General features: G+C 30.3%; 4 protein-coding genes across 18 annotated transcripts in view; all 4 read right to left on the reverse strand.

Moving 5' to 3' along the window:
* Positions 1 to 1,343: 1,343 nt before the first annotated feature.
* Trc8 (TRC8 ring finger protein) lies at positions 1,344 to 4,911 on the reverse strand. The gene is made up of 3 exons (XM_035866618.2): positions 3,661 to 4,911; positions 2,798 to 3,165; positions 1,344 to 2,704 (listed from the first exon to the last, which is right to left on the reverse strand). The coding sequence occupies exons 1-3, from the start codon at positions 3,950 to 3,952 to the stop codon at positions 1,424 to 1,426; spliced, it is 1,941 nt and encodes a 646-aa protein (XP_035722511.1). The 5' UTR covers positions 3,953 to 4,911; the 3' UTR covers positions 1,344 to 1,423.
* Positions 4,912 to 5,618: 707 nt separating this feature from the next.
* On the reverse strand, positions 5,619 to 6,766 carry LOC146872990 (fatty acid synthase-like). Its single transcript, XM_085657346.1, has 2 exons — positions 6,319 to 6,766; positions 5,619 to 6,180 (listed from the first exon to the last, which is right to left on the reverse strand). The coding sequence occupies exons 1-2, from the start codon at positions 6,764 to 6,766 to the stop codon at positions 6,116 to 6,118; spliced, it is 513 nt and encodes a 170-aa protein (XP_085513472.1). The 3' UTR covers positions 5,619 to 6,115.
* A 247-nt stretch (positions 6,767 to 7,013) lies between these two features.
* LOC118441759 (fatty acid synthase-like) lies at positions 7,014 to 8,740 on the reverse strand. Of its 4 annotated transcripts, XM_085657343.1 has the most exons (5): positions 8,584 to 8,740; positions 8,070 to 8,488; positions 7,869 to 7,992; positions 7,699 to 7,745; positions 7,269 to 7,601 (listed from the first exon to the last, which is right to left on the reverse strand). In XM_085657343.1, exons 2-5 carry the CDS (start codon positions 8,463 to 8,465, stop codon positions 7,353 to 7,355), a joined length of 816 nt encoding a protein of 271 aa, XP_085513469.1. In that variant the 5' UTR covers positions 8,466 to 8,488; positions 8,584 to 8,740; the 3' UTR covers positions 7,269 to 7,352. The 4 variants fall into 4 exon arrangements, with proteins under 4 accessions (XP_085513471.1, XP_085513469.1, XP_085513470.1 ...); XM_085657345.1 differs by lacking the exon at positions 7,269 to 7,601 and adding an exon at positions 7,014 to 7,131 and having other exon boundaries at positions 7,699 to 7,992; XM_085657344.1 differs by having other exon boundaries at positions 7,699 to 7,992; positions 8,070 to 8,452.
* A 4,149-nt stretch (positions 8,741 to 12,889) lies between these two features.
* Positions 12,890 to 22,644, reverse strand: part of tws (protein phosphatase 2 regulatory subunit tws) — a 43,202-nt gene continuing 33,447 nt past the window's right edge. For 8 of the 12 annotated variants that reach the window (XM_085657336.1, XM_085657340.1, XM_035866623.2 and 5 more), the window contains 8 exons: positions 21,017 to 21,082; positions 20,738 to 20,835; positions 19,926 to 20,204; positions 19,662 to 19,839; positions 19,225 to 19,559; positions 18,904 to 19,119; positions 18,660 to 18,827; positions 12,890 to 18,557 (listed from right to left, as the gene is read on the reverse strand). In XM_085657336.1, the coding sequence (XP_085513462.1) occupies positions 18,675 to 18,827; positions 18,904 to 19,119; positions 19,225 to 19,559; positions 19,662 to 19,839; positions 19,926 to 20,204; positions 20,738 to 20,835; positions 21,017 to 21,082 (1,325 nt within the window). In that variant the 3' untranslated portion in view covers positions 12,890 to 18,557; positions 18,660 to 18,674. Of the gene's footprint in view, positions 18,577 to 18,659; positions 18,828 to 18,903; positions 19,120 to 19,224; positions 19,560 to 19,661; positions 19,840 to 19,925; positions 20,205 to 20,737; positions 20,836 to 21,016; positions 21,083 to 21,284; positions 21,441 to 21,834; positions 22,639 to 22,644 lie in introns of those variants that run through there. The other 4 variants (XM_035866626.2, XM_035866627.2, XM_085657338.1 and 1 more) reach the window with 4 other exon arrangements.

Here is a 22,644-nt window from a genome sequence, read left to right on the forward strand (position 1 = left end):
ACTATCCTCTCTTGCATGCTATTTATCACCTATTATTACACTTTGAATTTTATTACATCATGCCTTTATTTTTTATTATTTTTTTTTAATTTTTTTTAATTTTTTATTTTGTAGATAGATCCTTATCTCTTTGCTCTTTTTTTTTTGTATTAATTAATGAAATTCAAATGTTCCATAAAGAGTATTGATTGATCGAATGGATTTAATTCAACTAATCTTTTTATCTATGCACACATACAATTTATTTAATTTAGATTACTGAGCTTAAAGAAAATTTATAGTGATCTTATATGTATATACAAATTGACCTACCATTTGACAATTATTATACACTTTCAAATTTGCCTTTTATAATATATTTTACGTCGTTTTCACTCATGTTAATCAATATTTTTCTGATTCGTCTACATTTATATTTACATTAATTAATTACAAAACAAAAAAAACAACAAAATTAATATCAATTTGTGATAAATGAATTTTACATGAATATTCCATAAAGTTCAGAAATCTAATGATAAATAAAAGTATGTACCTATGTCACTTATTAATAAGAAAAGAATCAAGTGGAAAAGTATATACGAAATAATCAAATAACATACATGATATGTAAAATATTCGGGATAAAACAATGTTATACTCATGTTTAACTTAACGATCTCAATGTATACATGCATATATACACGTAAAGCGTATGTACATAAGCTTAAGATTAGGCTTCGAATCTTTGTGCAGACATCATTTTCGGCAATAAGATATGCCAGGTACGAAAGAGTATTTTAAGTATATATGTATATATACTTAAAATATTTCTAAATCTGATATGAATATAAATTTTTTTTTCAAGCTTTCAACTGTATTATAATAGTAAATACGAATAGAAATTTTGATGTTAATCTAATTATAATTATATATAAAAAAAATAAGATATAATGTAGTGAAAAAGAGAAAGAGAAAGAGAAAGGAAGAGAGAGAGATTAATATAAATCTAATTCGTAGATAATTACATTATTAATATGTTGTAATCAATTACACCACTTGTTAAGTTTCTTTAATTATATTGTTTGATAACGAACGCATACAATAGCGTAAAGTAAATTTAAGGAAGAATGGATTAAATCCTATTATCGAGCCTCATATTTTTTCTACACCGTATTAACGTAATATATTATAAGAAAGAAAATAATCAAATGATATTTTACAGATCGATGTCGCACAATTTAAGCCTCCTTAAGTTCGCAATATTTATTAGTATAAAGAATATCACAATGAAGCTGTGTCATAGTAATTATCCCCATTGAAGAGTTTTGTCTATTATCTCTTCCAATGACGGGTCTTTCTTAAAATTGCTCCAACTCATTCTGATCTCCTTTTTGGAAGACTTCGTTATCCCCGTCCTTTTATTTATTTATTTGTTTTTCTCTTATTCTGGTGACAGCGAATCCGTAGAACATTCCTCCTTATTTTGAGGTTTATAAACGACATCGTGACAAAGTGGACATCGATCTTGTACGTAGAGCCATTTTCGTAGGCATACACCGTGGAAGTAATGATTACAGCGTGTTATCTTTGCAGCCTGCATTTCTTGATAACATATGGCACATACGTCATTGAGAGATCGTAGCTGTTCAAACTTCGCTTCGGCTAAAGAATTAATTTTGTTGACTGCAGTTCGTCTCTTCATAAAAACTAGCCATCCAGCTTTGACTTCACACCAAATATTGAAGTATGCATGAATGCATATCATAATAGCACGAATAGTACCGCCAGCTTCAAAGATTAATATCCAGAAACCATTGAAGAGTAATATAACACCAAAGGCAAATTCTATGATATTGCCAAAAGATCTTATAATATATACGCAATCATCTAGCTCTTCCCAAAATGCAGTGCGATATGCATCAATGAGAAATAAGATATATATAGCCAAAGATACCATTACCTTGACTATTACCTCAACACTGAAAACAGACACAGCTAATAACCATGTGCTCACACTAAATTGTGACCAAAGAAATACCAATAGAGAAACTGGAAAGAATATAAGGAAGGCGCAAACTGCAAGAGCACGCAGATGCCTATGCAGTGCTGGATTATGTGAGGCACTAAGAGACATTAAGAGTGGATTTACAATGTTATGTACAAAATGTAATACTGCAGTAAATAGTAAGCAAAAATTTCTACATAATTTGACTAATCGATTTTCTCTATCTAAGCTTGTCAATCCAGTTTGAAGTGCTAATATGTAGAATAATATAGCGGATATCGTGCCGATGCTTTTTTCATCTCCATCTTCAGTCAATAATACCCATTGGAAGAAACAACCAATATAATGGCAAATAAGTGAAATTATACTAGTCATCCCTAACACTGCAGTCAAAGTCTCACATCCATTTACCAATAAAGTTCTGAGCATATCATAATATGAGAAATTTTCATCTCCATAATGATTCCCTAAAATTTGTATAACTTGTTCTCCTATTCTCAACAACCAAAACGTACGTAATACGCATGGTACGTTTAGACGAAACCATTCTGTCTCTACAAGAGCAGATAGACCATAATTACTTATAAAATTGCGTGCGTGAGCATATCCCATATAAATAGTTTTCAGAATTAAAACACTATTATACCAAATAATAAATTTACAAACAGCTAATGGAAGCAGTGTTGCAAAAACTGGCGCATTATAAAGAATCGACGTCTGAAACAATAATGAATATTAGCTTGAATTTACCGAATTTAAGAATCAATGATAATTATTAATTACGATAATAAATTTCCATTTTTTACTTACAGGTAATGGATGGATAGCCAGAAGTGATGGTGTCATAAAACTCATTACCAGCAATTTCTGAAGAATTAAATATCTTGGAGCAAAGTGTATATAACAAAAAATGGTAGCCAACAAACACTGTAATATATAGTTTTGAAAAAGCAGAGATCCTGTTCCTTCCTTGATAATAGAAGTCAGATTCAAATGTAATATATCATCCAATATACTGGTTGTATAATCAGGCTTGCTCACATATGCTATAACAGCTTTGATAGTACTAACATTAGACCAATAGGATATAAATATTACTCCTATAGATATCATATATAAGTACACAATTATAAGATGTTTCGTCCATAACATAAATGTGCACAAAGCCGCTATACATCCTGCAAAAAAGTCATTGTATTAACTAATTATTATCGCAAATTTTATGCCAACTCATTAAATATTTTTATTATATATATATATATTGTTTATATAATCACTAATTATTATATAAAATAAAATAATTCTAATTTAACATTTTTAAATGTCAATTTGAATATTCTTTTAGATTTCAGAAATTTAATTATAATAACTAATTAGTAATAATATGAATTGTAAAATTTTTCATCCTTGACAAGAACGGTGACTTATGATAATTGACCCTATCGCATGGAAAATAAAACTTTTACATTAATAATATATGAACTTTGATTACATATATATATATATATATATATTACATATATATATATATTATTTATATATATATATATATGTATGTAATTTAGATATTCATATATATATATATATATTTTTACTGTGTATATAATAAAAAACTATAAGTAGACATACAGATATATATTTAAATTTTTATTACAATAAAATGTTATTCTTACCTATACAGCATATTATAAATTTCAACATTATCACAATAAACATTTGGTAACCATCTTGTTCGAAGTTAAAGTATTCAAATAAAAAAGATTCTGGACCAACCAAAGGAAAAGATTCAGCGAAAGTATTTAATACACTGTCAATTTTGAAGTCATTGTCTGTACTATTTAGTACAACAGTTTCATCTGGTAATCCAAGACGAATTCGAAGTAATCCATCGATGATGAACAAAGGTGGTACTCTCATTATAATATCAGCAAAAATAAAAAACTTATTCCATAAAGGGAATTCCATGTTTAATGCTTTGATTGATGCGTGGCACAAAATTTGTTATAACAAATCTATATACTTAGAAATATTCTTAGAAGCGATGAAATTGTAAACTAACAAGCACTATCAATAATTTTAGTTCTTGAATTACCATACCAAACAATAACACTGTTATATTTTAGAATAAAAGTTATTAAAATTTTAAATCTGAAATTTCGAATTTGAAGATTTAAAGAGCCACTTAGTCAACAAGAAGACACCTCAAATATATATTTTCTTTAATATTAGAAAAATATTAAAGAAATAAGTAGAAATAAATATTCAACTATATTAGGAAAGAACACAAACACAGCGGGCTCACTCGAGTCACGTATTCACTGATTTACAAAAGTCACATCGTCTGCCTTAAATATAATTTTGTTGGCAATAAACGTTTCAAATTTCGATATATATAAAAACAAAAAAGGAAAAGCAAAGATCGTTGATTAGAATCAAGTGGCGCGTAGAATCAAGTTATAACCAACAACAGACGATCGATTGATTTTTACTGCGTAAAAAATAAAAACAAAAAAAAACAACACGATACATATACAAAACAATGTTTAAGGCTGAAAATATTTAACTAAAATTTAACAAATATACACAGTTCTTTTTCCAAGCGCTTGTAAATCTTTTTTTTTCAAGCACTTATATTTGACAAAATTGAACGTTTTGCAGTTTAGCACAATTCGAGCGGAAGAATAACCAAGAAGACGATGGAATTTTCGGGAAGCTTTTCCACTTTACAATCGAAGCATTGTTATTTCAACGAATAATTTATAATTTATATTATTAAGATCAACAAAGTCAAAACTTATACGATGAAAAAAAATTCTATGGACCTTGGACGGTTATCGGTTTCTGTCAATCATGTTTTTCTTTGCGTAATTTTGTCAATCTATTGATATACGTCTAACTTCACTTCACTTCGGTAATTGCATTCAACCTACTCACTAACCGGTTGATTTAGTTGGTATCAATGATTTTCTGTTTTATCGACGATACAACACGATTCAAGAGAAAAAAAATTAAACTAAGCGCCAAGGAGAGGCGTGCCGATCGACGTGTTGTAATAATGGATTGAACATCGTACGCGATGTGTCGTATAGGCAATAACTTCGGTTTAAATAATGTGATTGATGTTCTTATATATGGTATCGGTTCTGAATTATATTTCATAGTCGCTTGCAATCTCACATAATATGAGAGAATAATGCTTTTTTGAATTTTTTTCGTATGTAACTGCCTATGTTCAGAAGATTTCACATTAAAGAATGTATTTATTTTCTCATTCGACGTTTTACATTTTTTTAATTCAATTACAATCTGCGAAATAATATTTGGAAATTAGTATGACACTTGCAAAAAATAGAAAGAAGGAAATATCGTACCCGTTCACTGTTAGTAGGTGTAAATGCATTCATGATGCCAAGCAAGATGTTGCTTTCTAGTTCTTCCTTTCATGATAAATGTATGTATTGGTTTATAAATGATTTTATTTGCTGAGGAGCACCATCTATCAAAATTAGCTGGCCTTTGAATTTTTTGGATTCTAACATACGTGTCAGTTCAATGTTATAAACGATCCAAACAAATATCCCACTAACGTGAAATCTCTTCGATCTTTAAGTTTTTCTAATATATGCTATAATATATAAAGTTATATAATATGTCAATGCGTAAGATTTAATAATATTAGGTTTAATTAAATATCTTTTTTTTTTTAACACAAAAATATGTTGATAGAAATGAATTGGCCATCAGGAGATGGCCAATCCTCTGTAGTTTGTAATTCATAATTTGTAGCTAGTTGAAAACAAGTCGCGGACGACTTAATTTTTTATTCTAATTTTTCAAAAACGCTACCATATCCTTTAATTCCTGGAATAAAGAATACTTCGTTCTGACCTTCCTCTAGATTAGTTTTAAGCGGAATAGTTATTTCGGAGGAAGGTATTTCATCGAATAGTTGTGTAAACATTTTTGTATCAGTTAATATTTTTTTTATAGCACTTTTATTATAATTATTATTATATATCAGTTGATTATTCATTTCCATGAGTTTGGCGAAGTTTAAGCTTCGAATATCTTATGGTGTGAGATATATTTCATATTCATGCTCTAACGTTTGTCTTATTTCTACAGCCGTCATAGAATCCATTCTAAATCCAGCCAAGAACTATGGTGACTGACAGTCTTTAAATCTTTAATACCTGCAATCAGAAATTCGTACTTTTAAGCTAATAAAGATAGTTAAAACGTGTATATTACCAAGTTGTTAAGTTAAATAATAATGATTAATAATAATAATAATAATAACAAAATAAGAATATAATTTAGACGAAATGTACCTATAATGTTTAAGACAGTATCAACAACATTATTCACACCGTCGCTATCTGCTTGTTTATTAGCAACTAGCATACAAGTTATTATAGTTTTAACCTGTAGTAAAAATCGATTGAGTTCTCTTAAACATGATGTTATTGTTTGTTGTAGAGTACCACCGATAATATTAAGTTGCTTATTCTGCGTGTCCGCAACAAGACCAAAGTCTCCAATTGCACCCCATTGAGTAGCTAATCCAGGCAAACTTTCTTCTACTCTTTTTTCGCATATTCTTTCCATAATCGAATTAGCCATACCGTAGTTTGTTTGGTCGGGATTTCCTTTCCAATACAAGATTGAAGAAAAGACCACGAAATGTCGTAGATCTGGACAAAGTTTTCTAGTCACCTTTTCTAAACATTTCGTGGACCAAGCTTTTCCTTTGAAAGATTTTTCAAAAGTTTTCAACATTTGATTTTTACAAATACTGTCTCTCAAAGAAACTGCGATACCATTGAAGGATCCTTTATCTATCGCTATTTTTACAATAAGCTTGCATTCTCATTTAGTCGAATCGAGACCGACAAGGATCGTAATATTCTGATGATTCGTATGATTCCCATATTTTGATTCTCTTGCGTTGATAACCATTCTTGTCATTAACTATGTGACCGCTTATGTACTCGAAATCTACATTTATAATTGATATTGCAATCATTCATTCTCCAAAAACAATTTTTTCTTTCCTTTTGTAAGATGTTACGAACCAGTCGTGTGAATGTTCCCATCTAAACATGTTATTCTAAATAGTTAAGAGTCTTTCAACATTATCCAAACTGCAACAGATCCGAAGAACAAGTACAAGATATTATCAAACATTCTATTATCATTTTCAGTTAAAATCTTATAAATATTGAGTCCACGCGGTTTTAACAAGATATCACATTTCTCTATTGCTTTGGCAAATATAGGGAATCTCATCAGAGTTTGACTTAGTAAATTTCAAATTATACTCAATTACTTTTAATCATTATAATAGTCATTATTTTTATTGATTTTAATGTATACGAAGAAACATTACAATAAAAATTTTCATATCCATTTCAAAACATCGCAAGCCCATTCCAGAAAAGACAAACCATATTGACTTCTTTATATCAGAATAATTTTTTATCTCCCTTATTTTTCTGTTAGATGATTTAAGATCAGTTATTGTGTATCCTCGATATAAGTGATTTAATATTCGTTTAAGATGAACATCATGAAGAAAACGAATAAATTTAATATCTACCGATCGATTATCGATCTATGAAAAAAAATATTGAAATTGCATTTACATGATTCTAACAAATAGTATATCTATATTTCTTCTGTTAAAAAGAAAATTGATTCGTTTTACTTACATCATTTAATATAGTTATTACTGCTTCTTCGGTGCATCCAGAAATAGCTACAAGTTTAAGCAAATCGTCACTTGTTAATCCTTTATTGATCTTCGTTTTCGGATTTGATTTAAGTAAAATGTGAGCATTAGCACACCCTATTCGGAAAGAATTAATGCTTATGTATTCACCATCTAACGAAGTCGTCTTAGTAACAATTTTGATTCGCCCTTCTGTAAGACATTTCACATCTTTGCGTGGTCGATTAAAGTTGATATTTAGCGATGTTAGGCTTGACTTCATCGATATTATTGCCTGTAAAATATTAAGGATACGTGAATGAATGAATAATTATTACGTATTGCTTCGTCTTATCTTCAAATAATATTTACCTTAATGATGGAATTAATTCCACTAGCTGCTTCGGTATAACCAATGTTTGATTTAATGGTACCGACTTTAAGAGGTTTAGTTCTGCCTTCAGTGAAAATATGATCTATGGCATTCATTTTTTCAGGATCACCGACTTTCGTTCCAGTACCATGAGCTTCGATGTAAGAAACACACGTCGTTGGTATACCGTATTCTTTGTAGAATTTTTTGAAAAAAATACTCTGTATTTTCCTAGAAGGAAACATTATTTCCTCTTCCTTATAACCATCGCAATTTCTTTTTGTATGAAAAATCTTAGCGTAGATTCTTTTAGCATTTTTTGCATTTGGCAGAAATAATACAGCGATACTTTCACTACACGCGTAACCAGCTGCATTTTCGTCTAAAAATTTCATACGACAATTTTGTACCAACGCCCCTATTAGAGAGATTAAAGATTGAATAATAGTTTGATATTCTCATTATAATTCGATGAAAAAAAAAATTCTTTAAGCAAGTTGACATAATCAATACCTAAACGGCTGAAGTGCAAGGACACGCTTGGATATAGGCAAAGATTTGATCCACCGACGATTGCGTAATCGCATTGTCCTCTACGTTAGCCTTATAAGCGTGTTCCATCGCATAAATACTTGAACTAGACGCAGAATCAATAATATATGATGGTCCAGTTACATCTAATCATAATAAAATTCTGTTGGCCAACAAATCTCTGCTATAAACCGTGATACCAAAGCCATTTGCCTACAATTAATTAGACGTATCATTCATTTTATCCTCCCGCATAAATAATAGATAATCTCTCATTTGATTAATTTGATCGTTTCGCTTACATCAAATTTTTCATAGAGCCAAATTTTCTCGGATTCGGAGAAACATAAACTTATAAATACACCTGTCCTCGTTCCATGTATGTCATTTGGATTAATTCCAACATCTACGATAGCTTCGTAAGCATGTTTAAGCAACATATTACCTATAGAATTCATCGAATTGGCTTGTTCAAAATATACAACAAAAAATGATGCATCAAATTTTTCAATATTATTAACTTGGCCAGTTCGCTCTGGAATTTCAGGGTGATCTATGATAGATAGCAATAGAAAAATATAACGCTAGTTATCTTACTCTGTAAAATAAAATAGATCGTGTAGGTATTATATAATCGAAACCTTGTTTCCAACGACGATCGTCATCGATAATACAATCTTTGCCGTTAACAAGATTATCTTTCAGTTCCTTTACATTATTGGATTCCGGAAATCTATCAGCAAATCTGGAAATAACAACTTCTTCGCCTGCTTCTGGGTTAGCATATTTGAAGAATCTATATGATTCTTTTGGCTCCTTATATTCACTCATGATATTTCTTCACGTTAAATAAAATAATAGAAATTTGTAGCGAAACTAATCGTAAGTTCGTAATTATTGAAATTGTCGACGATAAACTCTTTTTCATAATAATGCTATATCTCCTTCTAAGAAACTAGTTTTAAGCTATTATAAAAATTTTCCAAATTCACGTTAAGCTTATTTAAATAAAAAAAAAAAATATCTTACCTTAATCCTTGTCTTTTATTTTGATCTGGAAATACGTTGATATTATTCAATGTGACGAAATGATCAAGTTTCATTACAATACTTTAAATATCTGATAATTGAAAATCTGAAATTTATATTTTTTTTTAGAATGTACATATGTATTATTTTTTTTCAGAAGTTTCGTATCATAGATGTGCATCAACAGTGATGAATTTACGCTGTAGATTGTAGAGGTAATCATCTCAGATCACTTAAGATAAAGACATCTCTTACACGATAATATAAATTTATATTAACATATAATAAATTTAATGTAATATCTAACAGTTAGTATATAAATTTTATTTCTATATTTGCGACTATAACCAAATTTGAGCAATGCATTTCTCACAACATCATTTGTATGAAGAGTTAAAGAGAAAAAATATATATTGTGTATATTTTAATTGTGTTTTAAAAATTTTTAACGCTTTGAGCTCCTTGAAGATTAAATCCCTCAGAAGATATATAAAATCTGTTTGAAAAACCGTGTAGAAAAAAATAAAAAGAACGTATTTACCATTTTATTTTTAGACTCATGTTTATTTGTGTAATAATACGATTGCAAATTCGAATTTTGAATGCTAAATCGAGAACAATGAAACAACACTATTCAATGACGAAAGAATCGTGTTTCTTCGTAATACCCAAAATATTTGATAATAAAAAATCTTAAATTTATTTTTTGCAGAATATTTGAATGGATAGAGATGACTGTTTATTTATTATTGAATATACAGTAATATATTCAGTAATTTCCTATTAAATACGTCCAGTCATGTTTTTATTAACTAAATAATGTCTGAGCTTAGTCCTAACCATATTCACCCAAGCGAATATCTTACTTAGCCTGCGAATATCTTATGGGGAGATAATAGTATTAAAATGGTATTAACAACAAAATGGCGAACAACAAATATACTTTACATAAATTAATACTTATAAAAATAAACTTATTTAAAATTTTTCTTGTTATTATAAGACAGCTATTCTATCCTAAAATGATGAAGATGTATTTATTCGTCGGAATGCAGAAGAAAACTGAATTAATATTTTTCACTTAAAAAATATTCGTATTCGTATATATTAGCCAAATGCAACGATTTCGAATTTAAAATTTTAATTGATTTTATTTCCGGTAGATGATATAAGGACAAGTTGGAATATATCAGAATGATTAAAAATTAATAACATGCGTACATATTTTAAAAAAACGGTATTTCAGGGATATTTGGAAAAAATTTTGGTTACGATACGTTAATTTTTGTCAGTTTTACTTAGGATGTCAACTACGAATTATCTCGTAGTTTAATACTACTAGTTTCATTAATTTTTCATAATTATAAAACAGTAGTCAAGAAAAATGTAAATGTGATGCATTCGATTCTATATCTGATTTATTATTAACGAATTCAGCACATCTTTGACTCATCGGAATCTTGACAAATATCATGGAAGTCAAGTTAATTATGGAAGTAAAGAAAGTGCATTATAGGCATTTAATGCTTTAATTAGAATTATATCTATTTTCATTGCTGGTGTAAACTATTATAAAATCAAGGGATAAACAATCTTAAGAACAAACGTTTTGTATACGCACTAGCATATTCTTGATTTTGATTTATTGATAAGATCATATGAATTAATTCTATTAATAAGAAAGAATAATATTTAAGAAATATTATTCGAAATTATAATTTCGAAAGTTATAATTATATATCCTTAGTAATAAGATCTTGTATAATGGTCAACGTCGCCAACTCCCGACGCGACATCTGGAATATAAATATTTATAAATAGTTACTAGCATTGTGCAAATAATCATTTTTAGTATTAAGTACTTAGTAAATATATCTTTTGGAAGACGTTTCTGTAATAAATAATGAAGTTCGTATCAGTTAATCATAATTATATTCTAAAAATCATCGAAAAAAAAAAAACACGTATTAAATTTGCGATATTCAATATAAAATAATTTTGTTGGAACGAGTTTTCATTATCGTGAACATTTAGTTTAACTCACCCAATCTAATCCGCTACAGTATGTTTCTCCAAAAATAGATAAAATAATGTACGATGAAAATACGAATAAAAAGAAATTAAAAAAAAAGGTGGAATGATGTAATCCATCGCATAAAATTTATCTCGAAATATTTCCACTCTAATGTATTGTTGCGTGTTACATTTTTTTTTTTTTTTAATAACTTAAATCATTGAAAAATTCAACGGACCTTATTAATACAAACGACGAATTGTGTTACTTCTTATTATTGATAATTTTATTATTCAAATTCACAGTTTCATCGAATAGTTTTTAATACGTACTTTTATTGTTCGCGCGCTATATTATAACGTATTGTGACGATAATAAGTACGATGGCTGTGAAAGAATATAAAGCAGCGCGGCCATAGTGGGGAAAGGAGAAGTGTGGTGGGGGAATGGGGTAGTAGTAGGAAGGAAAGGGGGAGCGCTGGATATCATAGAGTTATTATAAAATAATAATTATATTTGGAAGCATACGTCCACTTTCGTCACCCGCAATAATTGAAAATTTATTACGTGGTATAGACGTCGTTCTCACGATTTTTAAAATGTTCTTGGTGTTGCGTCTTAAGAATATACGCGGCATAATCTCTCGTATCGATTGTTCATACGATATCTCGTATATTTTTTTTTTTCAAAGGATCGATCGATCGATCCTAAGAACATGGCAACGATCGCATTATTAATTATTCCGTATATGTTCTTTCTAAAAGTTTCAGATGGTAAAATGGATTGAACTTATTGATTTAAAAAAAAAATAAAGAATAAAAAAAAATTAAATCGTGAAACAAACTTAAGTTAACGAAAACGTGAATTTGTTTATTAATTTAGAATAAATTTCATCATTTTTCATGATACCACCTTCTTCTTAAAGTGGTTAACTCGATATTTAAATATTAATTCTTAATTAAATCATATGCATATTTAATTTAATATATATATTCAGAAAAAATAATTCGATCCATATCCGTCGTCACTTTTAAAGAAGAATTCTAATAGGATACTCGCGTGATACTCGATTGTAAAATTAAACGATCGAGAGGGGTGTTCGACGTAAACTGAATAAATAAATTATTCTCGATTTCAAAACGCTTTTTCGTTATTTTTCACAGACATGCGATTACGCAAACGTTCATCATATACAGTTAATAATAGTTCATACCACCACTCATTGAAATCTTTCTACCTATTGCGGTCATTTTTTCATCGTTCAGCACATACACAATAATCATATTCCATCATTGTTGTTTTAACTTTTCAACAATGAAATATCGATCCAAGATGTAACGCGCCTCCTCGTACATTTTCTATTAATAACATTATTTGCTATGTTTATAATACAAGTGTCTTTTTTTGTTTTTGTTATTTTTTTTCTTCTTCTTTTTTCCTTTATTTCTTTATTCATTTATTTATTTATTTATATTATCAGCAGAGAGTAATAGTTCGTTTACTCATAATGCTTTACGAGAGCATATAATTGCGATTCTCTTGTTTAGCGTCTCGTTCTACCTGACAACCTAACACCGATCACCTGTCTAATAACTCCGTTTCGTCGGGTCTCTCTCTTTCTCTCTCTCTCTTAGCAGTCTTGTAAAGTCTTCCTGTCTGCATTTTAATATATACGTTATCTACAAGAACCGAGGAATGTTACAAGAGATCGGGATGCTCAGAAAAATATTCGTGATCGCAGAAAAGTCAACTAATAAGTCACTCGAGGCACAATTCGCTGCTAAGTTAAACTAAAATAGTTTTCTTCCCTTCTCTCTTCTCTTTCGCCCTAATTTCTCTATCTCTCTCTTTCTCTCTCTCTTTCTCTCTCTCTCTCTCTCTCTCTCTCTCTCTCTCTCTCTCTCTCTCTCTCTCTCTCTCTTTCGCATCGTTTATCATATATCATACGATTAGGAATTTGGAAAAAAAAATTAAAAAATTAAAATAAAATATGATATATAAACGAACGAAAGAGAGTGACCACTTTGTGAAAAAAAAAAAAAAAAAAAAAAAAATCATTACAATCGTGATGTCCTTCAATATGCAATCTTACAAACGAAAATTATACGTGAAATAATCAAGAGCGCAGAAAGCACAGAGAGAACGCAATAATAGCGCAAAACCTTGTACAAAAATTCTTATATTGTTTCTTTCTCGTTATATATGTATTATGATAGCTTAGGACTTAAATCGTTCGGTGCAAATGCGAAGAGGATGTATGTATGTATGTGTCTTTTTAGGTATCGTTCGCCGTACGCACAGTCACTATGTTCTATCGTTTGTTTTTCTTTTTTTTTCTTTTCCTTTCTTTGCCTCAAGAATATAATAATATCGCAACGATCTCTTAAATGCGATGATAAAATTATCCAGATCATTTCAGCGGAATAATAATATATAATACGCACACAAAAATGGATATTTCGTGTATACGCGTGTAGTATGTGTTTTTCTTCTTTCTATATCATGTCGTTCCGCATACATGCGCGCGCGCGCGCACGCACAAATACAAGAGTAAAGACACTACACTTAAGTTGCGAGCTATAAAAATCCTAACTTCTGGATTATACGTACGTGGTCTCGTTAATAAAAATAGAGCTTTAGCTAATTGATACAATGACATTTATTATTATCACACGAGACAGGTCCTGCGAGAGCCAAAGTTCTAAATCTCGTTTTAATATTCAGTGTTTCTTTTTTCTTCTTTTTTTTTTCTTTTCTTTTTTTTTTTCTTTTTCTTTTTCATTTGAATTAGATTTATAGTCCGGATGTGTACGGATATAGCGACAGTCGTAAGGCATTTCGAGCAATCTAACAGAATTAGAAAGAATTGTTACGGCGTGTCTTCTCCTACCCGTGAATAGGAGTGAGAGTGGAGGTTGGAGTAGGGGGTGGGGTGATAGCTTTCGAGAAGATAAGTTATTATCGTATTGCTTTTATAATATAAACTTTTTTCTTTCTTTCTTCTTTTTCCTTATTAACTCTTTAACCAACCACCTCGCCGATTTTAGAATCATTCGCTGAACGATTTCAATAAAGACGAAAATAATTTTAATTTTCTCTCCGTCCATTAATCGACTCATTTTTTTCCATTGCATTTTCACGGATTATGTATGTATATATGTCCTAAGATTAATCTTTTGCATTATTTATCTTTCTTCCTCTCCCTATCTCCCTAACACCTTCCCTCTCTCTCTCTCTCTCTCTCTCTCTCTCTCTTTCTCTCATTATCGCATTATTCGATTCATTTTTTTAATCCTAACAACCAATCAATCACATAGTTAAATCATTTATAATCTAATGAAGCAAGATATCAGATCATCGTTATTACCATGACTAAACCTGCATAGCAGTTAACAAAAAACAAAGACGGAAACAAATAACGAAAAGATAATAGTAATATTACTACTATGGATTAGTAGGATGAGTTGAGGATGATGATGATGATGATGACAATGATAACGATAATAATAATGATGTTGTTGTTACGTACTAAAAAGTAATGTTACGATTTTGATGACTGTAACATAAAGACGAAATATGAATTTTCTTAATATATATATACGTATTTATATAATATATGTATCTTAGACAAGGTATAAAGGTATATGATGATCATCGATCTTTCATAATACCTTTACCTTTTTTATTTTTTGTTTTCTTTTTTTTTCATTATTTCTTTCTTATACATTCTCATTTTTTGATCTTTTCTTGTCTTTCTTCATGGATATTTAACATCAAGGAACGACTTTCCTAAACGTAGTAGGTCTGCTTTTACATAAGATAATTTTTCAATTACACATTACACAAACATAGATTTCATAGATTTTCGATATATAAACTGACGTGATGTATAAATAATATAAATTTTTTATACGTTGAGCAAAGTCTCAAAGTTCGCAAAAATTCTATGCACATCTTTTATACGATATTGCAATTATCATGATTCATGCAGTGCAGTCAATATTATTAAAACTGCTCAAGCTTTTTTTTTTTATTTATTTTTTATTTTTTTTTTTTTTTTTAACTATTTTATTATGCTGATATATATCAAGTTGCAAAGTGATATATTTGTGTATCATTTTCTTTATACTAATTCTCAATTTTTGAAAAAGAGAGAGAGATGATCTTTTATTATTGAAATATTTTTTGTCTTTCTCCTATAAAGCCAAATTTTTTTTAATAATAAAGACTATGGAGAAAGGTTTGCAGCCTATTAATTTTAAACTGCATTACAGGAAGCATAATAATGCGTTAATTATTCCATGAGTTGAAAACAAAATGTTTATCCTAATTAATAAACAAACTTAATTGCATAATTCCAAATCATTAATTTTGAAAAAATATCCTAGTTAAAAGACTTTTAATGTGTGCGATTTTAAATTAATTAATGTCAATCTATTATTGTTATTTATAATTAATAGAATATGTAACAGTTCTCTTTTTTCTCTCTTTCTCTCATGTTGCTTTCTTTTGCTTTTTTTCACATGTAACGTTAAAGAATCGTTTGTTGAAGTGGAAAATATTTATTCTTTATCGAAGGAAATAATTTCCTAAGAAAAGGTAGTTCCTAATGTGTTTTTTTCTTTCTTCTTTTTGTTTTTTTTTTGTTTTTTTGTTTTTTGTTTTTTTTTCTTTTTTTTTTCCTTTTTTTTTTTTTTTTTTTTTTTTTTTTGATATGGAAAATCATTAATCGTGAATATACATTAGTCTGGTGCTTTATACATTTTTGAGTGCTTTTTATTCTCTCTGTTCCATTACCAAAATCTTTGTATCCTGAAGTAGCATGTGTTATGAAATTGTTTATATTATAATCCGTATTAAAAACACCTGTAAGAATTTAATACTTTAGAATTCCTGTTTTAATAATCGAGCACTCTTAATGCGCTTCAAGGCACTTATGAACCATTATTTAAGCAAAAACAGATAAGAAAATTAAAGGTAAAATAATAGACATTAACAAAACAAAATAGATTAAAAAGATGAGAAGATTATTATAAATGTAAGGAAAATTCAACAAAATGATGTTGATTTTTTAAATTATTTTTTACGAAAGACGCTATAAAATGAAAAATAAAACTAAATAAAATTGACAGCCTTAAGAACATTTGGAGCACCCCAATGTATATGCATAGCAAAATCCAGACTGCATAAGTATATGCTGAGATATACTAACTATATAAAAAAATATATATGAAGGTGTTGTTTAAAAGAAGCCTGCTTTGTATTTCAAAATTAGTGCAATCATCAATTGAATCTTTTGCCTAAGATAAAACTTATTATATTCTGTCTCTTTTAGGTTTTATAGTTCTACTACACAATATTTAAAGGATAGTATAAATACTAAATACAACATAGATACGAAGAGCTTGGCTCTTTAGCCATACTTAAACTGAGTTAAACCCTTGATAGGTACTTATTCGAAATTTACGTTACTCGTGTAAGTTATTAGTTAAGTTATTATTACATACTTCATGTAGAGTCTGCAAGTCCAGCTTACCATCGACAACTGCAATGTATTCACTGTTTATATGCATATACGTTTCAATAAATAATTAATAAGAGTAATATTAGAAAATCCATATTCTTTTCGTAATTATGCCTCAGTTCCTATTTTATCTTTTACACAAATAATTCCATATAAATGAATGTTTTTTTTTTTTTTGTTATTGCTGTACCATAACATTGCTTCTTACTTTTCTTATCATTTATAACAGTTTTTACGTTTTAAGATTTTATTTTTTATCCGAATCCTTTGAAGCAGAAATTTGTGCCATATATTCCTTGATCCTATTATTAGCTAATGCAATATAGGAAATATACGTAACAATAGCTTTATTATGAAAATAAAAATAGGAAAATGTGTGTAGGCCTATATATAAGATTTGTTTGTTCCGGTATTGGTAACTGATGTTATTCATTCAGCTAGATGCACACTAAGCAGAGTTTACTAATAAATATTCAAAACAATTTAGTACGAAGATTTAGTAGCAAATTTTTCCATGAAAAAAAGAAAAGAAAAGGAAAGAAAAAAAAAGAAAAGAAAAAAAAGCGAGAAAGAAGAAAAGTAAAGAAACATGATCTTATATACTGAACTATCATGTTTTATAACTATTACTATTATTAATTATATAATGATCTTCATAAAATATTCATGAATATGAAAGTAAACGATTAAATCTCATTGGCACACGTGATAGTGATTCATTTTTTTTTTTTAAAACCCAATTTGATAATCAAGTGGATAAATAAAGCCAAATTGCCTGTGCTATATAATCAGCTCCTGCCGAAACATCGGTTATATATCCACTGTCTTTCATTGATAGTATTATTTTTATAACTGATCGTAAGACGTTACGTTAAAACACTTTTTATATAATATATGAGCGAATTAGATATTTTCACTGACCGTCTCTGCATAGTGTAGTAGCGCAATTACTGCAATAGCACAAGTAAGCTAAAAATTCAGCTGCACGTTTGGTGTAAGAAAACTTTATAGTAATCGTCATTACAATTGTCAAATAATTGATTAGACGATTCACTTTATCAATTGAGAATGACTCCATGTGCAAACTTATTTGAACTAGTCAACTTAAGAGTTTTGGGAGCTTTTATGCATGTGTCTTAACTTACATGCATTTATGTACATGTATGCGCGTGGCAAGGTATCAGGTGCAAATCTCTGCATGTAGGTGTATATATAACTTATATGAACGTGTGAGCTGTGTGGACGGCGCTATGTACACCACTTTTCTGTCAGTCGACCATTGACATGCAAATAGTCGACTTTCGTCAGTGTAATTCAGACACCTATTATTTCACCGTGCCTATTTAATTCAACGTGCCTCGCTCACGTCAATATATACCGTTGTATTATCTGTAATAAAATAAATTAACTAATATTTTATATTTTAAATTGCTGTACAGATAGGTTATCTTCTTTATTTAAAATCTTATTAAATATGTATTTGCAGCATACTTGCATGCAGATGTGCTAGAGTTTGTCTTGGAATAAGAAAAGATTATTTGTGGCTGCAACTGCTACAACATTTTCAGATGGATGCCACGCAGTATGTAATATTTTTTTGTTGAAATCCAGACAATCGACACTAATCTCATCCTTTTTACGTTTACCACCAGTGCACACCTATCATATGAGAAGGTAAATAAGTTTTATACAATTATCATTTGACAATATATATTTGTAAAAAACGCAAACCAACCTTACGAGGCTTCAGAAGAGTTTTTGGTTTGGCAATGTCACGTGCTGCTTCCAAAGTTAAATCACGTTTGGTATTACGATCAAATACTCTAAAGAAATTATTATATGAGCCTGTCATAATGGCACAATCATTACCACTCCAACAGCACTCAAATTTGTCGAAGATGCAATCATTTTCATAAAGTGAACATAATTTTGATCTTAAATATTCATGTACCTAAAATTATCCATATGAACATTAATAAAATGCATTAAATAATTACATTCTCATAAAAAAGGGTATTGAGAAAAAAATTATTCTTTCAAAGCATCTGTTACTTACAGGATAGCATTCAATGGGTTTTGTTTCCATTTGTAGATCCCACACTTTAACACTGAGGTAGTCCCTACTAATCATGTATCTACCAGAATTACTGAGCTTAACATCACTTATACTTGAGATTATCTCTGAGAAAAAACTCTTATTGGTCGGATCTTCTGGTTCTTCAAAAAGTTTACTATGATGATCACAAAGAGCAGCAGATCTCATATCGCAAAGTCTGATGGTCCCTTTGCTACTACTATAAACCAAGACATTACATTCTACAGGATGAAATTCTGCAGCTGTTATGACTTCTGTCAATTCTTCCATGTTAGTAGGCTTTATATCTACTATATCTGTATATTATCATTAAGGAAACTTTATAGATTTTCAAACACAAATATTATATATGTTAATTACATGAGAAACACATATGATTATCGATTAAAAAAGGATACTAAAACTCTGATCAGTAATTTCAAGATGCCACAAATTAATTCTAAGATCATCTGCACTGAGGTACGTTTCTTGATCACTGTTTACACTTATACTGTTTATATGGTAAGTGTGCGCATTGGCAAATATTCTCCTTGGTGATGCCTCTACCATTAATTCCATTGGTTTTATGGTTGGCACCTAAATAATACAAATATGCATTGTTTACTTACAATTTTCAATGATTTTAAATGAATTCCTCTTTCTATTGCATTTATTAAACTCACCCTCAAGGCAGTTATACAGGCAGGGTCCCGGATCGCACCATTCTCTTCTTTCGTATTATATCCTTCCACTCTTTTATCCCTTTCACTAACTTTCCACAATTTTATTGTCTTATCATTCGTGGAAAGTAAAAAATGTGCAGGGTTTTTTCTTTTTAACCACCTAATTTTATTAATTTTTTCCTCTATTTCTAATGATTTCAGGTAATCAAATTCAGGCTCATGGCTTTGGAAAGTGCTGTATACATTATATTCACCTCTCCGTGGTATACTGTTTTTACTCTGTATAAAGAAATATTTTTCTAAATATTCTATAATTAAAGCGCAATGATGATGCATCAGCACCAATTATAAATTTGCACTAAAAATTAATGGTCACAATGTCTTCCTTAAATGATTAATCACCTAACTGAATAAACTAACTTCAATACAACCACTTTACCAATAGTATCTTTTAAGCGAACATGGTGTTACCTTTAATAGAGTCAGTGAAAAGCTATTATAGCTCAATAAAGGATCACCTATACAAGATTGTCCAAAGTTACATAAGCTCTACCTCAAATCATGGCTACTCATACTGACTTCTTGGTAATGAATGTACTGTCTGCAAACGTAGTAACAGTTTGCACATATCAGTTATTAGTATCCTAAATACTAAATGTATATACAAATCTCACACGAGTGAGAACCATATTATCATGTTCGCGAACATGGTATATAATTTCTTATTAATCGACATACTTTCTTATTCAATGAAACAGGTAGAGAATAAGTTGGGTTTATAATACATTCCCAGGATATTCGTTAATACTTACAATAGGATCCCTTTGAAAAATAACAACTCGTCCGCCCTTATCCCCAGTTGCAAGAAGGTCACCATCGTGATTAAATTCAACACACGATATTATATCAGCTAAAATATCAATAAGTAATAATAAGTACATATTTAAAGGAAAGAAAACAATGCAAGGATTATTACATAACTTATAATTTTGAAGCTTTTTCATATTATCATATGGTAATAGCATATTGTTCCTCTAATGGAAAGTAATTAAAATAATCCCCTTTATAAAACCCCCTTAATAAATGCTTGCCTTCGGTAACGTCGTCTTCCAAAGTCCCTTTCACTTGCGAAAAACACCACTGAATGTCACCATTGCCTGTAATATAAAAGCAAATCTTTATTAAATCTTGAACAACAAGAATCCCTAAATGTTCATCCTTATATGTTAATCATCCTGATATAAATAATAAGTGCACATGTATAAATGAAGTGTCCTTACTCAACCAATACACACATACATACACACACACACACACACACACAAAATTATCTTTGTGAAGAATTTCATAGATTCATACATTGGCGCATAATCGAGAGTTAAACACCATGAAGAATTGTAAGCTCAAAAGGAGGTTAGAAACATTAAAAACAATTGCGACGAGATGGAAATGTTTGCGACGAATTAACACCAATGACGCGACACGGGGTGCCGATAAAGAAGAAAAAAAAAATAAAAAAATAAAAAATAAAGAAAATAAAAACAAAAGAAAGAATGTTTCATAAAACTCCGCGACATGGCTGTTATTTGATCACTATGAGAACGCGGAAGACGTAACGATAACATTGGAGTAGAAGAGATAGAAAAGTGATAGTGTAGTAGCAGAATGCAAGAAGAAGAGACAAGATAGCGTAAGAGAGACAGAAAGCGAGAATAGGAAAAGGAATAAGAATGATATATATATATATATATAGAGAGAGAGAGAGAGAGATAGAGAGAGAGAGAGAGAGAGAGATAGAGAGAGAGAGAGAGAACCAAGAGAGAAAGAGGAAGAAAGAGAGTGTGTGTAAGGTCACGGCGTGAGTTAAACGACAAAACCGAACACAGAGGAAAGGTAAAAGCCATCCTACTTGAAGTTTCGGCGTAATCCATCATGCTTCTAGGCCGCTACCGGCTTCGCCGTCGCCACCGTTGTCGCCGTCGCCGTCGCGGTCGCTACCGGCGACAAGCGCATCTGGCCTCGCGCGACGCACGAGGAGAGCGTAGAATCGTGAGCGCGCGGCGTGCGGTGGGCGCGTGCGAGATAATATTATTCGAGAGAATATGCGAAGAAATCAAGGAAGATAGAGAAAAGAGAAAGAGATAAATGGCGGAAGGTAAGCCCCCAGTTGCACGTAGCGCTGCTGCAGATATATACCCGTGAACCCCACGAGATAACTAGGTCAAGGTTCACCCTGCCGCGGTACGGTGCGGCACGATGAAACGGTTGCACAAAGAGGAACGCGACAAATGTACGTAAGGAACGCGACGAAGAAACTCGAGGAGCCAAGAGAGACGCAGAAGAAGAATAATCACGCTGTCTCGATGGCTCTCTACTCCTTTTTTCTCTCTCCCTCTCTCTCACTCTCTCTCTCTCTCTCTCTCTCTCTCTCTTTCTATCACTTTTTTATTTTCTCTTTTCTTGCACCGTAAGGCACGCGTATAGATAGAGACACGCGTACTAGAGACGTGTGTGTATGTATATATATATATATATATTCACATACACATATATATATACATAAGAGTACTCGTGGTGAGTAACCTGTCTCTCTCTATCTTTCTATTCTCTATCTCTATCTCTATCTCTACCTCACTCTAATTAGAGAGATACATATGAGCAGACGCAACGCGGACAAGAGAATACGAGGGAGAGAGAGCTGCGTGTGCCGCTTACTTAC

This window comes from Vespa mandarinia, chromosome 5 (genome assembly GCF_050613455.1).
Source record: "Vespa mandarinia isolate Hongniang chromosome 5, ASM5061345v1, whole genome shotgun sequence".
Lineage (NCBI taxonomy): Eukaryota > Metazoa > Arthropoda > Insecta > Hymenoptera > Vespidae > Vespa > Vespa mandarinia.